The sequence below is a fragment of the Thunnus thynnus genome, chromosome 17 (assembly GCF_963924715.1).
Source record: "Thunnus thynnus chromosome 17, fThuThy2.1, whole genome shotgun sequence".
NCBI lineage: Eukaryota > Metazoa > Chordata > Actinopteri > Scombriformes > Scombridae > Thunnus > Thunnus thynnus.
In genome coordinates, this window is record NC_089533.1 from 16,765,394 (window position 1) to 16,785,358 (window position 19,965).

Here is a 19,965-nt window from a genome sequence, read left to right on the forward strand (position 1 = left end):
AGTTAACGGTGAGTTCAAGTGATGAACAGTGTGTGGGAATCGTTAGTTTTCAGATAAGGGGTCCTACACACCTGTCACTGAGGGTTTATGGTGTGCAAGAACTCTCGAAATACCAAAAATTGAAAGCACACAAGTAACTGAAGCAATCACTACCAAGAAATATAGTTCTATTGGTTGACAAGAATATAAAGCATGTTTAGTCTAAATATTGTCTGTTCTCCCTGCTGTACACTGTAGGAAACAATGATTGCTTATAGCTGTAAATGGGGGTATGAATAACAATCTATTGGTGTATTTGTCTCATTAGAGAAAACATGTTTTTGTACTAGTCATACACTATCCTGCCTGGTACTGACAACATTGTTCTCTGTGATTTCCGATCTGGATTTGAACATTTTGGTCAGTCAAAGCTGTATGAGAGTCTGGTCAGACTACTCTGACTATTACAACAAAAACAAAACCATTATCTACAGTACAGTGACAAAGTGTCTCTTCCCAAAACTTTTTCTGCAATTCACACTGATTCACATAAATTGTAAATTCCAAAAAGTTTGATCAAAAATGATCAAACTTCATATTGAAGATGTACAATAATGTCATGCATCAACATAACTTTGTCAGCCATGATATAAAAGATGAAAAAGAAAAGAAAGAAAAATGTTGCCAATAATGAAATAAAATGGGGAAACATTTACAATGAATATCAGTTATCTATGGATTCAGTATTTATCAATTTCACTATTGATACACAAGGAAAGAGCATCAGTGCACATGTGTTCCAGTACAATGTTGAGTGTGGACCAATCATATGCAGGTAACTCAGTGTGACTGCAGCTTTTTCTAATTCTGCCACATCAGGTAATTAGTAATTGCAGCCAGCTGTCCTCTCCATGTGATTTGATTGGTCTGAACTGAGGAGTATTTAAGATACTGGGAGAGTTACCTTGAGTGTTTAAGTCTTCTGCATTTGACTTCTTAAATCACCATCACTTATCTTTGCTTTACTGTGTTTCACATTTCCAGAAATTGTCCTGTTGTTGCAAACAAAGAGGACAATGTTGATTGCGAGTCACACAGTTTCTCTGGCGCTGCTGCTGTTATCATTTGCCTTTGTTGTTGCAGATGCCATTCGATCTTTGAAAGATGGACCCATGATCGATCCTGAGGGAAGGGAATATAAATCTGCTACATTTAGAATTGACTCTGAAAACATCCGCGGACCACAACTCAATGACGGATCCACTGTCCGTGTACAATGCACAGAAGCATCAATGATCATTCTGGTAAAGGCTGACCTGTATGGAAATGGGCGTCTTGTGTCTCCGGAAGAGCTTTTTTTGGGAGAAGCGGAGCATTCAGAGAGCAGTCAGTGCCAAGCTGCCCCTGCTAGTGACACTGAATATGTCATAGAGGCTGGACTTCAAGACTGTGGGTCTAACTTAACTGTAAGTTGATCATACTGTGTCATATGCCACATTGATGGATTTATTTGTGATCTTTTAAGTAACCCTCTGTTCCTCAGTAAGTTGCTGTTTTTATATCCATGTCTAGATAACTGAGGACTCTGTGATCTACTCAAACGAGCTGATATTCTCACCAGCTTCCAGTTATCATGGCATTACAAGGATGACCCATGCTGTAGTTCCTGTTTCCTGTCACTATAAAAGGTATGTACATTTCAACCATTATCTTGTACAGAGAAGAAAGTTTTGCTCAAGGGCTGCTTCATAATGTCTGACGTGTTACTTACTGGGACAGGACACACTTTGTGAGCAGTAGCGCTCAGCAGTTGCCCCTCACGCTCTCAACTTCTGCAAAGTATTCAACAGGGAACTCTGCTTTCTCCTTAAAGCTGATGACTGGTACGTGTAGACTCCTGCATTATTTTGTTTTTCCTTAATACACGTTCATGTAATGATGTCTTTGTCTACATATAGATGACTGGACAAGAGAGATTTTCTCCAGTGTCTTTTACCTTGGAGATGTCCTGCACCTCGAAGCATCTTACACTGGTCCTGATCCAGGACCAAGACAACTCTTTGTTGACAGCTGTGTCGCCACTCTGACACCTGATGCAGCATCAGTCCCCAGATACTACTTCATCGAAAACAATGGGTAAGAGTAGCTCAGTGTACAGTGCAACACTACAAATTTTCTTTTGACTGTATTGCTGAAACTGATTTTTGTTAGGTGCCTCACTGATGCAAAAGAGGAAGGATCAAACACACTGTTCCAACCCCGAACGAGGCCCAATGCACTTCAACTGCAGCTTGATGTCTTCCTGTTTCACCAGGATCCGAGGAACTCAGTGAGCCACTTATGACCACCATAATTTAAAAATTATTGGAAATGCTCCAAGGTTGTATAATGACATTTCTATGGTCTCCTGTTTAGATATTTATCACATGCCAACTGAAGGCTTCTTCTGAAATGTGGAAGAGCAGCCCCAGCAACAAGGCCTGCAATTATGTGCATTCAAGGTGATTTTTCTTTTCCCTTTTGAGTATGGCCACCTAGGTACTGCTCCTTCCTTTACCATACAAAGTTTTGTACAGGTTTAGTAAGCCTTCGACTCCACCTGACATATAGTGGCACATTTCAATAAGATGCGTTACAAGAAATCTGTGAGAGACTCTAATGTAGCAGTAAATCTTTCAACTGCTCGGAATATCTAGTGGCTGATGTTTAATCCATCAGAATATGTTGTCACTAAAAGTCCTTCATTGTAATTGTTGAAACTTGCCGACAGCTGACTTTATTCTATGTTGCAAGAATCATAAAGAATCAGAGTCATAAAAAGCTGTAAGATCAACTTGTTAAAGGGTTCTTAAAAGAACTTTGCTGTCATGCACTGCAGCACAGTGCTGTAAAATTGTCAGGTGCAGGTACGTACAAGAGATATTCATATCTTATAAAATTTCTATCACTATAAGCTGAACATTACATAACAAAGAACTTATTCAAGTAGTTTAACTCAGGCTGAGTTTTCCAACTTTCTGTAATTTCAGGGAACAGAAGAGTACAGCTAACTTTCCTGATATGTCATGCATATGTTTATAGGCTTACTTTGGTTTACTAAAGTGAGCATCCCTGAAAACCAAATTTTATGTTTGAACAAATGGTAATCAAAATTAATGGTGTTCCTGGAGAAGTTGTGAGACGTTTTTACTTTGGATGAACATGAATTTACGCTCTGCACCTTGCTGTGTGTGCGTTCTCTAAGATAGAAATTGTAGAATAAAAGGTGTTGCAAAATTAAGATAATCTACTACTCTGCTGAGATCTGTCAATTTAAAGTGATAGAAGAGAAGAGTTCCCAAAGCAATTCTGAATAAAGTTGATATTTAGTTTAATTTAATATTTATACCAAGATTAGCTTATTTCTCTCAAAAGCTAAAACTGTAAGAGAAAACAATGACAACCAGAGAAACTATTAATTACGTTTCGTAATCAAATGTTATGACAACTCACAACTACAGAAGTCCATTAAATCAAAATACTGATAACAAAGCATACTCAAGTATTCCTTTCTCTTCAGATGGGAAAATGTGGACGGAAATGAAGACGTTTGTCAATGTTGTGACAGTACGTGTCACGGAAGTTCTCCTGAAGGTAAGTATTCTTTAGAGCTAAATAAGCATACAGACAAAATCAAAGTGTTTCATTAGTAATGTTGTATACCTTTTTTAGATTAAACAACAACCTACATGTGGACAATAAGTCAGATTCCAAAGCAATATGGATTTTACTCAGCATGTCACTGGTATCATCCTTAGCCACAGCCACACCGTAGATCTGGTGATAACATGGACTTAATGTTTATGTATCCCCCATTGTTGATGTGGCTATGTCTGATCATTTTTGTGTATTCTTTTCGGTTTTAGCCTGCACAGCAAAGAAAAATACAGAACGCCTTGTTTAAAAAATTGTGTCTTACCCCCGAGGTTGTTGCAAAATTCACGACCTGTTTAGAAAGCATATCAGCAGTTATTTTACCCTCCTCATGTGATCTTGTAAATCACCTAACTGCCAAACTTATATCTATACATACTGTTGAACCCGTCAAACAAAACAAAAAAAGCCAACCCCAAACAGAAAGTCCCCTGGAAAAATGTGAAAAATACTAAATTAAATTTCTATTGTACACACCAGGATGCTCCTGGTGTGTACAATGAGGCAATCAGAAAAGCTAGACAAGCTCATTTCTCCAAACTGAATAATCCAAATATCCTCTTCTCAACAATTGACCGTCTGATTAACCCTTTCCTCTTAGACTCTGATCTTTCCTCCACATTTAGATGTGAAGAGTTTGCAGCATACTTCAGGGATAAGATAACCACCATCAGGTCTGGTATTACACATCTAAAGAGGGATACCCCAGAATCCCATACTTCACTATGTGAGGTAACCCTAGTCTTTTGCCCTGGTTGACTCTGAAATGCTCCTGAAGGTAGCATCACAGCTTAAGCTCTCCACTTGCCCTCTCGATCCCATCCCCACCACCTTTTTTAATATAATTTTTAACTGTTTATCAGATGAGATCCTAGCTTATTAACTATTCTTTACAGACACCCACAATTAAGACTGCTATGGTGAAACCCTTCCTGAAGAAAAACCTTGACTCATCTGTCCTCTGCAATTTTAGACCTATTTCTAATGTTCTGTTTTTAGGCAAAACTTTAGAAAAATTAGTTTTTAAGCAGCAAAATAATTTTCTTATCTCATACTACATTTTTGAAAAATTTCAGTCATGTTTTCGGGCCCATCACAGCACAGAAATGTGACCTTTGTCCGTCCTTGTTCTCCTTGACCTGAGTGCAATATTTGATATAGTCGACCACAATATTCTCATAGACAGACTACATAAATGTGTGCCCCTCTCTGGCACTGTTAAGTGGTTTACATCTTACTTGCATCTCCCTTTTTTTTTTTTTTTTAAGAAATGTCATCAACTGTAGCAAACCACAAGGCTTGATCCTAGGTCCAGTCCTTTTCAGTCTTTATTTGCTGCCCCCTTGGCAGTGTCATCAGGAGACATGGCATCGATTTTCAATTATGCTGATGATACTCAACTCTATATTGCTGTGTCTCCTGATGACGAGAGCCCTAAAACCTAGGTGTCATCCTAGACTCTAATTTGACCTTCGATGCACACATCCGGAATGTGACCAAATCTGCCTTTTGTCTTAAAGAATATTGCCAGAGTGCGTCACTTTCTCTCTCTGGCCAATACTGAGAAACTAGTGCACGCTTTCATCACTAGTAGACTGGATTATTGTAATGCATTCCTTTCTGGTCTACCAAAAAAAAGCCATAGATCAACATCAGCTCATACAAAATTCAGCTGCTCATGTGCTGACCAGGACCAGAAGGAGAGCACACATTAGACCTGTTTTAAAATCACTACACTGGCTACCTGATGGTTTTAGAATTGATTTTAAGATTCTTTTATTGGTCTACAAATCACGAAATGATCTTGCTCCCAACTACTTGTGGTTGTACCCACTTGATCCCTCAGGTCCTCTGGTAGTTGTCTCTTGGTTGTTCCTAGGGTCTGGTCTAAGACCCACAGCGAGGCTGCTTTTAGTCACTATGGCCCAGCCTGTGGAACAGCCTGCTGGAGGATCTGAGGGGGGCAGAGAGTATGGATATCTTTAAAAAACTTAAAAATCTAGGCTAAAAAGGTGTGTTTTATCTAGTGCATATTTATTTTGACTTGCACTTTTACTGTTATTTCTTATGTTATTTTATTACTAGTTGTACTCTTATTCATCTAAACATTATTTAAACCCATGTTCTTTTTAACAATGTTCAGCACTCAGAGTTGCATTTGATGTATATTTTGTGGTATTTAAATAAGTTTGTTTTTATGTTCAACTAATGCTCTTGTAAAACATTGACTTTTTCAGATATTACGGTCTGTGGCACTGTGACTGTTGGCCCTTTGATGATTTTCCCAAGCAAGTAGGGAAAGAACAAATATAAGAACAATAAACGGTCAACATTTCATTGTTTATATTTCCCTTGGTGGTGACATTAAAATGATTCCTACAGGATTTACAGGACGACACTTTGGGGTTAGATACAAAGGAGGTTCTGTATGTTCTTTTAGAAAATGTTATTCCATGAGGGTTTGATGTGCAAAGACTTCAAATGGGATTGGCTCAATGTGTGAGTGGTATGACCAAAATGTTATGACTCATGGTTGTGCAATGTGTTTTGTATGCAGTGTTGCCTAGAGCAATAACAGGACAGGGTTTAAATCAGAGCAAAAGGGCTACCACAGCTCCTAATGAGTACAATTAGTGTGTACAAAATTAATACATTTCTATTTTGTTTTGTATCCTGTAAATGAGCAAAGTGAGTGGATGGTATCATTGGTTTTGTTCTCATTTTTCTAATCACCTGGCACCACCATGAGACAAGAGGTTTATGCCACCCACACATCAAACAGTATTTTGGACAAGGTTTAGTCATTACACAATGAAATGCAGTTGTGGCCCCCTCCACACTACACAAACACAAACTTTATATTAACAGATATTCAAATATTTTAAAAATTTAGAATAAAACAATAAAATGGCCAATCAGATACAACAAAGTACATAAAAGTAGCACTAAAGGAAAAGACAGATGGGGAGCACACAAGAGGGAGTGTAAGGGGTGGTGAGGCATAGATTAGATTACACAGGTGTTTCTAGGGTTTGAAAAGATAAGGGGCTAAGCCAAGATCTTCCAGGGCTTCACTTTTTTTTTGGTGGGAGGGGTGGGGTAGGGTTCAGCTGAATGAATAATGTAGGCTAATATAATTCGTTTTTGTAGATTTACATGTATTGTGAGTGCCAACAGTTAGGCTATTCATAGTCATCATATTTTGGGAAACAAGGTTTCTTATGGAGCTACAGATAGAGGCAACAAGACAGAAATCTCCAAACCTGAACAAATAAGACTGAAACTGTCTGAAGGGAAAGATACTACCATATGTAAAAGGGAAAAATTGGTGAACTGATCCTTTCAATGGACTGGTAAGAGGCCTAAGTGTATCTGAGGAGATAAGTTCACCTCTGTGACCATCAAAACATAACAATAAATCTCCCATCTTTGCCTAATAATAGGCATATCAGCCCAATCAGTCAATAATGGTACGATAAATGTTTCTTAAAGAATTTCCTTAAGCGATTAGAGAGGCAGTGTTCAGTAGGCTATATGGTAACGTTTGCATGCGTGCAGCAATGCCACTACACAAATACTGTGAGACACTGGATTTAAGCAGCAAAACTGGAAACTGTAATTATAAACTTGACAGGACAGAGGAAACTCTGCAGAGCAGACAGAGTTTGGACTTTTACCTACTTAAAATAAAAATGTTGATTCATCCTTTCATACAATACAATACAAGGCACTCAACTCACAGACAAAAAAGCCGGATGCTGAATCCTAAAAGTGATCAAATTGAAAAAAGAGGATTAGGATAGCACACCTAGTCAACTGATTTTAATTAGAATTGCCACACGCACGTTTCGGGCAAGACGCCCTTCCTCAGCATGTATGCTGGCAATCAACACAATCCATGACAGGTGGACTTAATTATAGACTTCCACAACTAACACAATAGATTCATCCCGGCGGAGGGAGCTACACATATGAGTCATCATAATAAAAAAATATTAAATTAAAAAAAACAAAACAAAAATAAAAACAACTTATGTCCAGTTCATAAGAAGACAAAAAAACAAACAGAAATCAAAACTCATTCATGTGGCACATCACAGAGAACTATATACAGATCATATGAAGAAAATATCCTGGGTCCACAAAAGGAATCTCCCATTCAGTCTATTAAGAGCGAAGGCACTCAAAGACTTTTTTCTAATCTGGCCCATCGGCAGTAATGGGCAGGACAACATCATTTGTCTGTGATTTCCAAAACCATTACAAATCACTGCAAAACGTAACTCTTTCTAATTTCTATGTAGGTGTTTTCTTTTTATATCGCCTTATGTTGCTTTTACATTTTATCTTGATGCCTTTTATGTTTTATGTAAAGCACTTTGAATTACCTTGTCGTTGAAATGTTATACAAATAAACTTGACTTGCAAATTTACCACAAATGGTAAAGCTTTGGAAAACAACTTTTGGGATCAAAGTTAAAATATTGATAAAATAAAATGGCGTAGTCAGCATAATGTTTCTGTTAGTCTTGGTATGATTTATACAATTTTTCTTTTTGGATTTTCTAAAAAAAACAAAATGTGTTTTCTTCCTCTGCTACATATTCCATCTGGGCAAGGCTGTGTTGCTCTCTTTAAGTTTCAATTTCCTGCTAAGTTTCTATTCCTACACTTTCAGTTTTTATTGGTTTCTCTTCTGCTGTTGAGAAAGAGAGAAACATATCTTGTAACTCAGCCCACGTCAAGTAGCTTTGATTTCCTGCTGACCCAAACAACATAAAATCACCTTTGGAACAAGTCCATGTCTGCTTCATAAAATAATCTCTTCATTTTGGACAATCAATCATTTAAGGACAGCACAAAGGATCCTTTGTGTTTCAGTCATAGGCTAAGCAGTAGTGACACAACAATTTTACTGTTTGAGATGTACAGTAAACAGTGATGACAGTTTCTGGTCAAAATGAGTATCTTGCTGCTGCTTGCCTCATGTATTAATCATTAGATGTTCATGAAATGAGCCTTTCTACAACACTTTTTACTGCCGTCTATAGGCATGTCATAAAAGTGACCCGGGTGCTTCTTCATGAGATCAACATGTCTTCAGATTAAGGTAAATAGGTATATATATCTGAAAGTAGTTTTACTGTCATATATTATGACAAGTATATAAAGATGGATGGTTGATCAACAAATATTGTATAGTATAGAGCTGTACAGTATAGCGTTTAATAACATAAACTACCAATCAATTTAAATTGGCAAGATCAGTTTATAGAGAGCCAAATAGCTGTTCATTGATATTCTAAGTGGAAAACTGTAAAGTGTAGGTGCTATATAAAAAATAAATCAGGGTCATTAAATATTGAACTAAAGACACACCCATGATAATAAAACAGAACAAGCTAGCACACAGTACTTGCACAACCCATGATAACATCAACTAAAGCAGGAAGTGGAGTGTTGAATACAGGTTGCCTATGAGATCAGGATACTGGTAGGTGCAATGAGTTTTATGAGCTTTGAAGATTTAAATATTTTTTAAACTGTTTTTGCAGATTTGTCTGATTTAGTCTAAATAATTTATATATATAATGTTCCAAGACACGACAATCGCAGGTTATAGTTGTAGTGAACGGATAAAAAGTCTGAAGGAGGACAGAATCACAAAGCCCAGAAATTCACAGTAAGCGTAGTTTTAATTTGATTCCTGGAGTTCAGGCACTGCTAGTCTAATATGGACACACTTTTTTCAGTTTTTTTCCAAATGACAGCCTCGTACAAATCAGATATTGTTCAAGGCAAATTAAACATTTTACATTGCTATAAATGATTTTTTTTTTTTTTTTCAACATGTGATGGTTTGGTAGAATTGATATGTTGGCTCAGTCTATTGTACCTGTGGGAATAAAGTTGCAGCTTGAATGAATAAGAAACATGCTAAGGATCTTGTTTTCTGTTATTGATGCTTTTTTTGAGTGGTGTTTTGCTTTAAGATATTGTAGTCATCTGGACTGATTAGAAGGAGGTCATTTTTGTCTGATAAGCTGCTAGAACAGCTTCAAAGACAGATCTGTAGGCCGAGTTATCCGTGAATAGGTAATTCATTGTACATTCAGTCAGCAACTCTTAAGTATTCTTTAAAATGGTTAAGACGTGTAACATTTAACTCAGCTAGTGAAAATTAAGCTAACCTTACAGAAATCCAAGACTGCTAATATTAAAATGAAACTATTCAAAATTAAATTTCATTTGCCATTTGTGTGTGCATACTGACAAAAGTACATTCAAAAATCATTTAATTTTTCATGTTTGTAAACACATCATAATTGACAAAATTAAAGGATATCACATTGGCTAAAATGCACCATATTACTAACCCAAAGACCAGTGATGCACAGGGATTCCTAGAGCTTCATTTATTTTTCAGTGACAGAAATACTGTATTTTTATATTCTATGTTTTACACATTAATATATTTGGTGCAAACAAGGCAATTTATTAAACATTCATTTGTAAGTTTTGAGTAAATTGAGAAAACACTCTGGGAAATTGTGTGCAGAACATAACATTTAAAAGGGACAAAATCAAGCATACTGGATTAATAACTTAATATGAAGGAATGTATTTGTTTGGTTGCCACAACAACCTGCAACTTAATTTCCTACTGCTACAGCAACTCCAGAGGGAATTACTAATTTGTGTGCATGAGTTAAAGAGGACAAAGTACAAACTTGCTCCTGACACTTGACATGGTCCACACATAATAACTTAATGACTAATAACTTAATGGTATAAAAGCATACCCTAGCACAAGAGCCAGTAGTATTGATCATTATTCACTGCAATAACAGATATATTTGCCAGGCAGAAAACTACAGGTTATAAAACTGACTTAGACATACAAAATAAACCAAACTGACAAAAGTTTCACTCTGACTTTGTATCCAAATAAATTTCAAACACATTAGAGTGTTAGGGGAATGTGTGCTAACACTGCTTTTCACCAACAGAGACATAGCAAGACTGATACCCGATCAACAATGATGCAGGTGTGCTGCACATAGTAAGTGTGATATTTGGTCTAATGTGCATGTCAATGATTATTTACAGTTTATTTAGTTACAATACAGTGTAACAAATATTAAATGTCAGTCTTTCACTGTCCTTAGGAACATCTATGAAAAATGGAACACAGCTCCACAGAAATGGGTGAGAATGAAATTTTGCATACTGTATTGCCACCATAGGCGCCTGAGCAGTGGAGCAAATGCATTCCCATTATTCAATTATGAGGAGCAAAGTTATGGTTTTGCGACTTCACTATTTGTCTTTTTAAAAATAAACTTATCATCACACAGTCCCCACAATCAGGATATTTTATTTTAGCAGCCTATATCAATGATCATTTTTCTATTTTCAGCAACTGACAAAAACAAGTAATAAAAAAATCAGACATTTTTGCAACCCCCTTTGAGTTGGTTCAGTCCAACCCGTCGTGACAGAGGGACAGACAGACAAAGCGGTGCTTTTCCTCACAGCGCTGAAGCATTTGAATAAACAAACAGTCAAATGTTCTGCGGTGGAAAATGACTTGTTTAGACTTCTGCAAAATACTCTGCTTTAGTTTCAGTTTTAGTCTGACTTTGGATGGAATAATTTTAAATATGATGATGCAACACTCCGTGTAATAATCTCTCATTCAGCTACTCTGCGCTGTGCTTTCATTATTATGATTATTCTCTCATTTTCTCATACAGGGTAAATAAGAGGCGCAAGTTTACTGTAAGGGGAAGTCAGGTCTACTCCTCAACTAAAATGGCCCTTTTAAGTCTTGAGGAGCAAAAATCACCTTCTAAGTTGTGCATTAAAATAGTCCTTGATTTGAGATAATGTAGGTTAAAATAATCTGCTTCCGAAGTTATGATTATTCATTCCTGTATAACATTACGACTACATCAGCTAGTGGTGCTAATAGCTACCACTAGAACCTGTGTGTGGGATTGGAGTTAGATAGTTGTTGTGAGGCCATTTCATTCATCCAAATAGTTTGTACTTTGTTGCAATTGTTAGACTTTGAAGATGCCTTGTGAGTATTGAGAATAACAACCCTCAGATTTAACATTGTTTAACCAGGTTTAATTATACAAATCATATTGTGATGTGTTGTAAGACTATTTCATTTATGTAAATCGTTTGTCCTTGTTTAACCTTGAAGATGGCCTAGTAGCCTGCAACCTACTAACAATTTAGGCTACATAATATTTTTATGAATATAAATGTGAAATATGAAATAGCCATTCTTCTAATAATCACTTCCTGTCCTGATCCACCCAATTATTTACTGTTTTTGATGCATTCCTGTTTTTTTTTTTCAATCTAACTAATCTAGACTAGTGCAGGTGGCTGTTTCTAGACTTAATCCAAGAGGTTAGGTGGTGTAGAAATGCAGGCAATGTGTTTTAAATTACATCCCCCCCAAGATTCCCCCACCAATTATGTATCTTTCCAAGTTTGCTCCCCTATTTTAATACATAACCAGGCACCTATGATTGCTAATGTGTAGTAGAAATAAGGGCATGGTATATGGTACAATTATAAATATAGTCCTTCATCCAGTTAGACTGGTGCCATTAAGTACCAGTGCTAATTCAGGGAAACAGTATTAATCCTTGTGTCCAAGAGCTGTTGATTGTTGTTTAAACAAACTTGCCACTGCTAACCAGGCACCTATGATTGCTACTGTGTAGTAGAAATAAGGGCATGGTATATGGTAAAATTATAAATATAGTCCTTCATCCAGTTAGACTGGTGCCATTAAGTACCAGTGCTAATTCAGGGAAACAGTATTAATCCTTGTGTCCAAGAGCTATTGATTGTTGTTTAAACAAACTTGCCACTGCTAATAGAGACCACTAGGAACAAGTGGAAAAATGTATCTTTTTATACAGTAATTTGGGTGAACTGACCCTTTAAACCCAGATGTACACAAAACATTTCACTTTTCAATACAAAACAACTCATACTTCAGTAAAACCTGTCTACATTATTACATTACATTACATTATTATAAGCCTTAGTTACATGCATAGTAAGTAGAAAGATCAAGGATTGATGTAGTATTCATGCCACATCAAAATATATACACACAGATAAAATCTGCCAACTGATGGCATCAATTTTCCACTGTTAATTACAGTACAAGTAAGATATGTACACTTGTATCATCATTGATCATTATATTGCTAAACTTTAACAATATAAACAGTAAACACTTCAAGGAATCCACAATGTCATGCAAATGTCACCACAGCATGAAAAATGACAAATGTCTCCTGCAGTAGTTAAAAATTATTTGTACCCTTTCAAGCTCAAGCAACAAAGCTTATTTATTTTTTCTACTGTTTCCCCTTTAAAGTAAATGAGGCAAAAGATCATTTCTGCAGGTTAAAAAAGGTCTGACAAGTAAACAAGGAAATGGCATCAATGGCAAAAATATCAAACAGAGGGACGTGTGACTGATGAAAGTACCCAACAATATGCCCTATAATGACCATTCACATGATCACACAGCTATTCAAAGACATGAAACTATACAGTGCATGGTGTTACATTGAAATGTATGTTGTGATTAACAGTTCTGCTGTTTAGTCTAATTGTAGTCAGCACTGGCTGTTTTTCTTGCTACAATAAAATGACTCTTCAGTACATGTCAAATATGCATTAAACTGCTATTTTGTGACACTTGATTTTAACATTTTGTTCAACAGGATGGCAGGAACTCCCTTATGACAGATGGACAGAATCTCATGTGAGTTCCTGGTTGAGAAGTATTGGAATAAAAGAGAACTACATAATAAAACTGGCAGAGGAGGAAGTGACAGGGCCAGTTCTCACAACTCTACAGAGGGAATTCCTCAGCACAACAATTGGAATGAAAGGTGGCCAAATCGAACACCTACTCAAGAAAAGAGATCAGCTTCTAAAGTCCGAACCAAACAAACTGAAAAAAGGAAGTGATTTAAGTGATAAAAGTAAATATGACATAAAAAAGGACTTGTTACTTACAGGACAAGAACCAAACTCCTCTTCACAAAAACCTTGTGAAAGAGCAGAAAGAGAAAATATTCCTACGGAGTGCAATGACAGCTCAACTTCTACAGGAGTAACTTCATCTTTCTGTGACTATCAGAAATTTGACCAGCGTGAACCAAGCTGCAGATATGTCAAACACGGTGTGCTTCCACCAGAGACAGGGATTGATAACATGATTGTTCCATGTCATGAATATAAGTCACTGGAGATTGCCCACAAATTAGAGTCAAAAAAGCTACAAACAAAAGTAGCAAGTGAGGTGTTAAGATTTGCATGTGCATGCATGAATATGCGAACCAATGGCACAATTCATTTTGGGATTATGGACAAATTAAGAGGCAAACACCAGCATGGTGAAATTATAGGAATACCTGTCAGGAATCAAGAAGATTTTGTGGATGCGTTAGACTACATTGAAAAATGCTTCAAAGGATCAAATCAACAGTCTGATTCCAGGAATTGCATAAGGAACCCCCGATTCATTGAGGTCTTTGACAAGGAAACTACTGAGAAAACATGGGTCATTGAATATGATGTTGTCCCAAAAGCAAGCATTGTAAAAGATAAGCTTTACTCTGTTGGTGTCCCAAAATTCTCTGAGAAGGACAACAAAGTCAAATGTGAAGAGAAAGTTCCCTATCACAGAGTGGGAGCTAACACACCCCGTATACCTGAAGATGACCTTGTTCAATTCATCCAACAACTGAGAGAGAAAGACCAACAGAGAGAGGAGGCAGAATCTTCAAGCAATCAAACAGCTGTTGACTTTAAAGAGGACCAAAAGAGGAAACTCTCCATCCTCTTAACATGTGGAAAAACACACATGGACAACTCTCTGTATTACATCATTGTGACAAACAAATTTCACCCAGAGCATCTCGACAGCATAGGCTTCTTGGTTCACATGAATCTTTTCTGTGTGTTTGATTTTGACCCTGATTCAAAGGCATCAGGTCTCTGTGGTAGATATAAGGAACAGAAGGCTGTAAACCTTCACTCTCTTGATGATTATGCAATCAATGATGGCTTGAAAACTGTTGACGTCATACATTCTTTGAAGCTTTTTGAGAGAACAAGCTGGATTTTCTGCAATGGAAGAAACAACTTCCCTGGTGGAGAACAAACCTGCGATGAAAAAACCTGGATCAAAACAAGAAAAAAGAAACTGAAAAAAGCAGTGTCGCTCATCTGCAATGATATCCTTCCAAGGCGTTCATTTGTAGTCCTCTTCCTGCTCTTGTCTGATGTTGAGCAGCCACTTGTTGAGACATTCCATGAATTCTATGCAGAGATGAATGGACATGATTTTTTGGCAGTCATATCAGAGTCAAAGGAAAACTACAAAAAGTGGTCAAATCTTGCAGAAATGTCTTGTCACATGTCTACACTTAAAGAGATCAGCATTGTTGAAATGCCACTGAGTCATGTGGATGCCACAGTTCAAAGCATTCAGCTCTCAAAGAATCAACTCACAAGGACATTACCCGTCTTAAATGGCGGACGATGCTTCTTAAAGTCAGTTGAAGAGGCCATGCTAGATTCTTTGGAAATCATCAGTGTTGACCAGTGTAATGATACAAAACTGGAGATCATGAGCGAGGATGAAATCCAACAAATTGAGAGCTACTTTTATCGAGGTGGAAAGATAGACTGGATCAACTTCTGGCTTGCTGACAAACACAAGTGTGGAGATATCATAAAGAGGGATGCATTCAAAGAAGCAAACACAATCCTGGACAACATGGTACATTGTAGTAACATCATTCGTTCAATTGAGAGTGTGAACATATACCACCAACCTGGCAGTGGTGGAAGCACAGTGGCACGACAGGTCCTCTGGAGTTGGAGGACAAAAGTACGTTGTGCAGTTGTTAAACAGTGTAAAGAAATCACAACTGTGTGTGAGCATGCAGTGAGACTGAGGGAACATGATGAGAGAGACAAAAACAACTGTCTTCCAGTACTCCTGCTGCTAGAGGACCGCAATGCAGATTACATACATGATCTCAGACGGGAGCTTGGAAATGTCACAGCAATCAAAAAAATAAGTCAGTCTGTGTTGTGCTTCATCCTGCTCATCTGCAACAGGTCAAATGACCCAGAAAGAATGTGCAGAGCATCGCCATCTCAAACAGTAGCAGTCACACATAAGCTGACAACGGCAGAGAAGCCTTTGTTCACAAAAAAGCTTGAACAACTCAAACTGCAGTTTCAACCAGATTTCATCCTCACGTTTGTGCTGATGAGTGAAGAGTTCAGTGAAAGTTACATTAAGGACTTTGTGAAAAACCTTTTAGATAACATTGATCATACATCACTTATCACTCGCCTCATCAGATTTGTGGCTCTCTTGAATTGCTATGTGGAAGATTCATACATATCTGTGTCACACTGTGAAGCATCTCTCGGCATAGCTACCCATGTGGAAGGAGCTCAGTACCATGCATTTGTGGATCATCTCAGTGATGAAGCTAGGCTTATTTTCATCCACCTTAGAGATGGTTCAACACACATCTCATCAATACGGATTATTCATCCACTAGTGGCAAAGGAAATTCTGCATCAGCTGTCTGCAAATTTGCCTCAGTGTGATATTGCCATGGATCTCATCAACGACAAGGTACTTATCAATCACAGGTTCGACAGAGATGAGTTCCTGAAGTTCATCAAAACTCTTTTCATCAGACGCAACAAAAAGAGCAGAGGGGATCCTGACGACACGGCTTTTTCACCCCTTATTGAGCATGTCAGCAAAACCAGAGGTCATGTTCAGAAAGCTGTTGATCTCATGAAAGCTGCTTACCTAGGTTTGGGAGAAGATGCATACGTGGCACAACAACTTGCCCGGCTGCTTTACACAAATTTGAGATTTGAAGAGGCCCTAGAATGGGCAGAAAAAGCAAAATCTCTTCTTCCATATGATACATTTGTCCTTGACACATTGGGACAAGTTTACAAGTGGTGGTTTTATCACTTGTATGACACTCTTGAGGAAAAAGAACCATCACCATCACCTGAAAGGGGAATTGAAATCATACGCATTGCACTCAAGGGAATTTCTGCCTTCAGGGCCTCCGAAAAAGCAAAGAAGAAAGAGACTGCCAGCTTTAACAATTCATACTACGGAGAGGTAGATGTTGGCTGCAGGCTGTTGAAATTCCTGTCAGGTGTTGATGTTTTTTCAAATGATACTGGAAAATCAGAGTTGATGCAGTACTTGTTAACAGACTACATACCAGAAGAGGTCCAAAAACCCTGGCAGATGTTTCATCAGCAGTTGAAAGGATTACAAAAGAGCTTGTATCACACACTTGAGTGCATTTCTGAAGACCTCAGCTACTTTCAAACTGATATTAGTGAGGAGGATGAAGAGCTTGATGCAAGGGATCCAGAACAAGTATACAATCCTAGAGAATGGTTGACAAGGAAGAGTGCTGTATATGCTGGCTTTTTCTGCACTACACCAGATGAGAGTGACCAAACAGCGGAAAGCGGCAGCACTGACATTGCCAGTCCAGCTGAAAAGCTTTCTCCATTCCAAAGACAGATGAAGACCTACGAGCTTGGTGGAGGAAATGTTACTTCCATCCTCTCGTTACTTTATGACAGGGTCCCACAGAGAGCTGGAAAAAAACTTGAGACAATAATCAGCATGTACCCAGAAAACCTGACATGGAATTACCTTGACCAGACAGAGCTTGCAAACTTCATCTTTTGCCAAATAGCTCTCAATTGTACTCTACCTGGGTCCTCAAAGCTCCTGTCTCTTCAAAAGCTTCAAGAACTCAGCAAGAGATTTATTACAAACGGGAGAAACATGTCATCAGCAAGTGCTCTCTTCCTTCTCTCCCTTCTGTTTTGGCCTGAGACTAGCAATGAACTCAGTTCTGCTGGTAGTCAGATCCTTTTATCAGCCATTGATGCACTTCAGAGAATCTATGAGCAAAAAATCCAACACGTGTCTCCAAGGAAAAGCAGAATTGTGACTCACTTCTTTCTGGCAAAGGCAAAAGGTCTTAACAAGATTGTCCACAGAAGTTCTATTGAAAAGCAGATTAAGGGCACTCTAAGTGAAAGAAAGCTGAAATGGCTTGGAGGGGAGGTATGGAAAACCAGGGAAGTTGTGCAGTCACTGAAACGTGTTGAAGGATGGACAGAAAACGGAAACTTATTTGTCAAAGGTAGAACCAGAGACAGCAAGATTAGGGTCTTTCCTCGATTTTCTGCCTCCCTGCCAAATGGAAATGAAAGTGTCACTTTCTACTTGGGCTTTTCCTTTGATGGAGTGGTTGCCTTTGACATCCAAGTAATGGAGTAATTTCCAATGCTCCCAAATGCACCTCTCAAGATCTGCGTAAATCAGTGCTAAACTACAATAGCCCTTAGACTTAGAGCCACAAAGACTTTTGTAGGCCTTTCCTTGTTTCTATATGACTATTTACATGTGAAATTAGTCTCTGCATTTGCATAGCAAACACAAGAATATCATTTGAATCATACCTACCATTTTGTAATATATGTCAGGGTTGAAGTAAATACATTCAGAACAATTCTGAAGAATAGACAGTCAACAAAATATTTTTTTCTGACTAGCTAAACTAAAATACGGCTAGAATCTTGCTAATGGAAATATGAAATAGCCAGAGTAAGAAATTCTGTAAACAGTTGTTGTTTTTTTTACTTTTTATATACAGTATGTACATTTGGAATTATTTTGAACATTACTATATTTTCAGTTTTATACTTGTTTGTACTTTGTTAATGATCAGAGAAGTGTAATTGAATTGTACCAGTAAAGAGAAAGTCTGCCTTGTGTTTGTGTATAATAAAAAGCTGACTTTCATGGGGTATGATTCTCAAGAAACACGAATTGTGGATATTGAGGTATCAAAAATGACCATGAATGCAAGAGACATATTCTTTTTTTAAAAAGGGTCTAGACTTAAGACTTGAGATGATCTAATGGAAATATTAAGGAGCAAGACTAATTCATTAAATCTTATTTACACAGTATGTACATTTGGAATAATTTTTAACATTACTATATTTTCAGTTTTATGCTTTTTACTTTACTTTTTACTTTTAAATGACGAAGTGTAATTGAATTGTACCAGTAAACAGAGAGTCTGCCTTGTGTTTGTGTATAATAAAAAGCAGACAATATCATGATGAGATTGCAAATATGAGATTTTTGGATAAAGGTCATTTGAGGCAATACAGTTGTCCAGAACATCTGACGAATACTACCTGTAAACTATGTTTCATACACTGAATCTCATAAGCATTTTGTGTTTTGTTGGGGTTTCTTTCTTATATGTGTGATGATAACAGCACTGCCTATAATAGTGGTCTAATGGTCTGTGCAAAATATTTCTAAACATCCATTTTGTTATAAGCACTGCTGTATACACAAAGATGTATCCAGTGATAAAGCTTTTACTGGGGTATGATTCTCAAGACACACGACTTATGGATATTAAGGTATCAAAATGATCGTGAATGCAGGTTAAACATTCTCTGTTCAAATGATTTTGAAAAAAAAGATCAAGACATAAAATGATCTAATGGAAATATTATAGACCAAGAATAAGAAGTGCTGTAACTAGTTCATGAAACCTTTTTTACACAGTATGTACATTTGGATTCAGTTAGTTATTTATCATTTTGAATCATTACTATATTTTCAGTTTTAGACTTTTTTTGTACTTTAAATGATGAAGTGTAAATTTAATGGTACCAGTAAATAGAAAGTCTGTCCTGTGTTTGTGTTTAATAAAAAGCAGACAATATCATGACAAGATTGTAAATGAGATTTTTCGATAAAGGTCATTTGAGACAATACAGTTGTGCAGAACATCTGACATATATCTTCCTGTAAACAATGTTTCATACACTGAATCTCACAAGCATTTTGTTTTTTGATTTTCTGTCTAATAAATCTGATCATCACACTCTCATCCCTCAGTTTAGTTTGTTTTTTAAAATAGCCTCATATTTCAATAACATCTAGATATTTAGGATCAGTATGAAGCTATTTAATTAAAATGGAGCCTCTTGATGTTCTCACCATTCACCAGTTTTTTGTACTTGAGGATAATTTGAGAAAACGCAGTTCTGCAAAAATGTGACAATTCAGTCTTGATATAAATTCTGCACTACTACTAAAATGATCATAGTATTTTTTTATATCATTGGCTCTAT

General features: G+C 37.1%; 2 protein-coding genes across 7 annotated transcripts; both read left to right on the forward strand.

The window, feature by feature from the left end:
* The first annotated feature begins 922 nt into the window (after positions 1-922).
* Positions 923-6,016, forward strand: LOC137168109 (zona pellucida sperm-binding protein 3-like). Of its 5 annotated transcripts, none has more exons than XM_067570587.1 (9): positions 923-1,445; positions 1,552-1,667; positions 1,759-1,862; positions 1,938-2,115; positions 2,191-2,308; positions 2,395-2,480; positions 3,539-3,612; positions 4,274-4,404; positions 5,910-6,016. In XM_067570587.1, exons 1-9 carry the CDS (start codon positions 1,056-1,058, stop codon positions 5,931-5,933), a joined length of 1,221 nt encoding a protein of 406 aa, XP_067426688.1. In that variant the 5' UTR covers positions 923-1,055; the 3' UTR covers positions 5,934-6,016. The 5 variants fall into 5 exon arrangements, 4 of the variants coding, with proteins under 4 accessions (XP_067426688.1, XP_067426689.1, XP_067426691.1 ...); XM_067570588.1 differs by having other exon boundaries at positions 4,274-4,346; XR_010924238.1 differs by having other exon boundaries at positions 925-1,445; positions 4,299-4,404.
* A 4,634-nt stretch (positions 6,017-10,650) lies between these two features.
* Positions 10,651-19,721, forward strand: LOC137201008 (sterile alpha motif domain-containing protein 9-like). Of its 2 annotated transcripts, none has more exons than XR_010932111.1 (3): positions 10,651-10,881; positions 13,440-18,698; positions 19,308-19,721. XR_010932111.1 is itself a non-coding variant. In XM_067615808.1 (3 exons), the coding sequence occupies exons 2-3, from the start codon at positions 10,857-10,859 to the stop codon at positions 18,080-18,082; spliced, it is 4,668 nt and encodes a 1,555-aa protein (XP_067471909.1). In that variant the 5' UTR covers positions 10,663-10,735; positions 10,842-10,856; the 3' UTR covers positions 18,083-19,721. The 2 variants fall into 2 exon arrangements, 1 of the variants encoding a protein (XP_067471909.1); XM_067615808.1 differs by having other exon boundaries at positions 10,663-10,735; positions 10,842-10,881; positions 13,440-19,721.
* The last annotated feature ends 244 nt before the right edge of the window (positions 19,722-19,965 follow it).

Bases quoted from the DNA above. Each gene is read 5' to 3' on its own strand.
- LOC137201008 (XM_067615808.1), top strand. From the start codon at position 10,857: ATGGAACACAGCTCCACAGAAATGG. The intron at 10,882-13,439 runs GTGAGAATGAAA...TTTGTTCAACAG, and splicing joins ACACAGCTCCACAGAAATGG to GATGGCAGGAACTCCCTTAT.
- LOC137168109 (XM_067570587.1), top strand. From the start codon at position 1,056: ATGTTGATTGCGAGTCACACAGTTTCTCTGGCGCTGCTGCTGTTATCA. The intron at 1,863-1,937 runs GTACGTGTAGAC...GTCTACATATAG, and splicing joins CTCCTTAAAGCTGATGACTG to ATGACTGGACAAGAGAGATT. The intron at 2,481-3,538 runs GTGATTTTTCTT...CTTTCTCTTCAG, and splicing joins TGCAATTATGTGCATTCAAG to ATGGGAAAATGTGGACGGAA.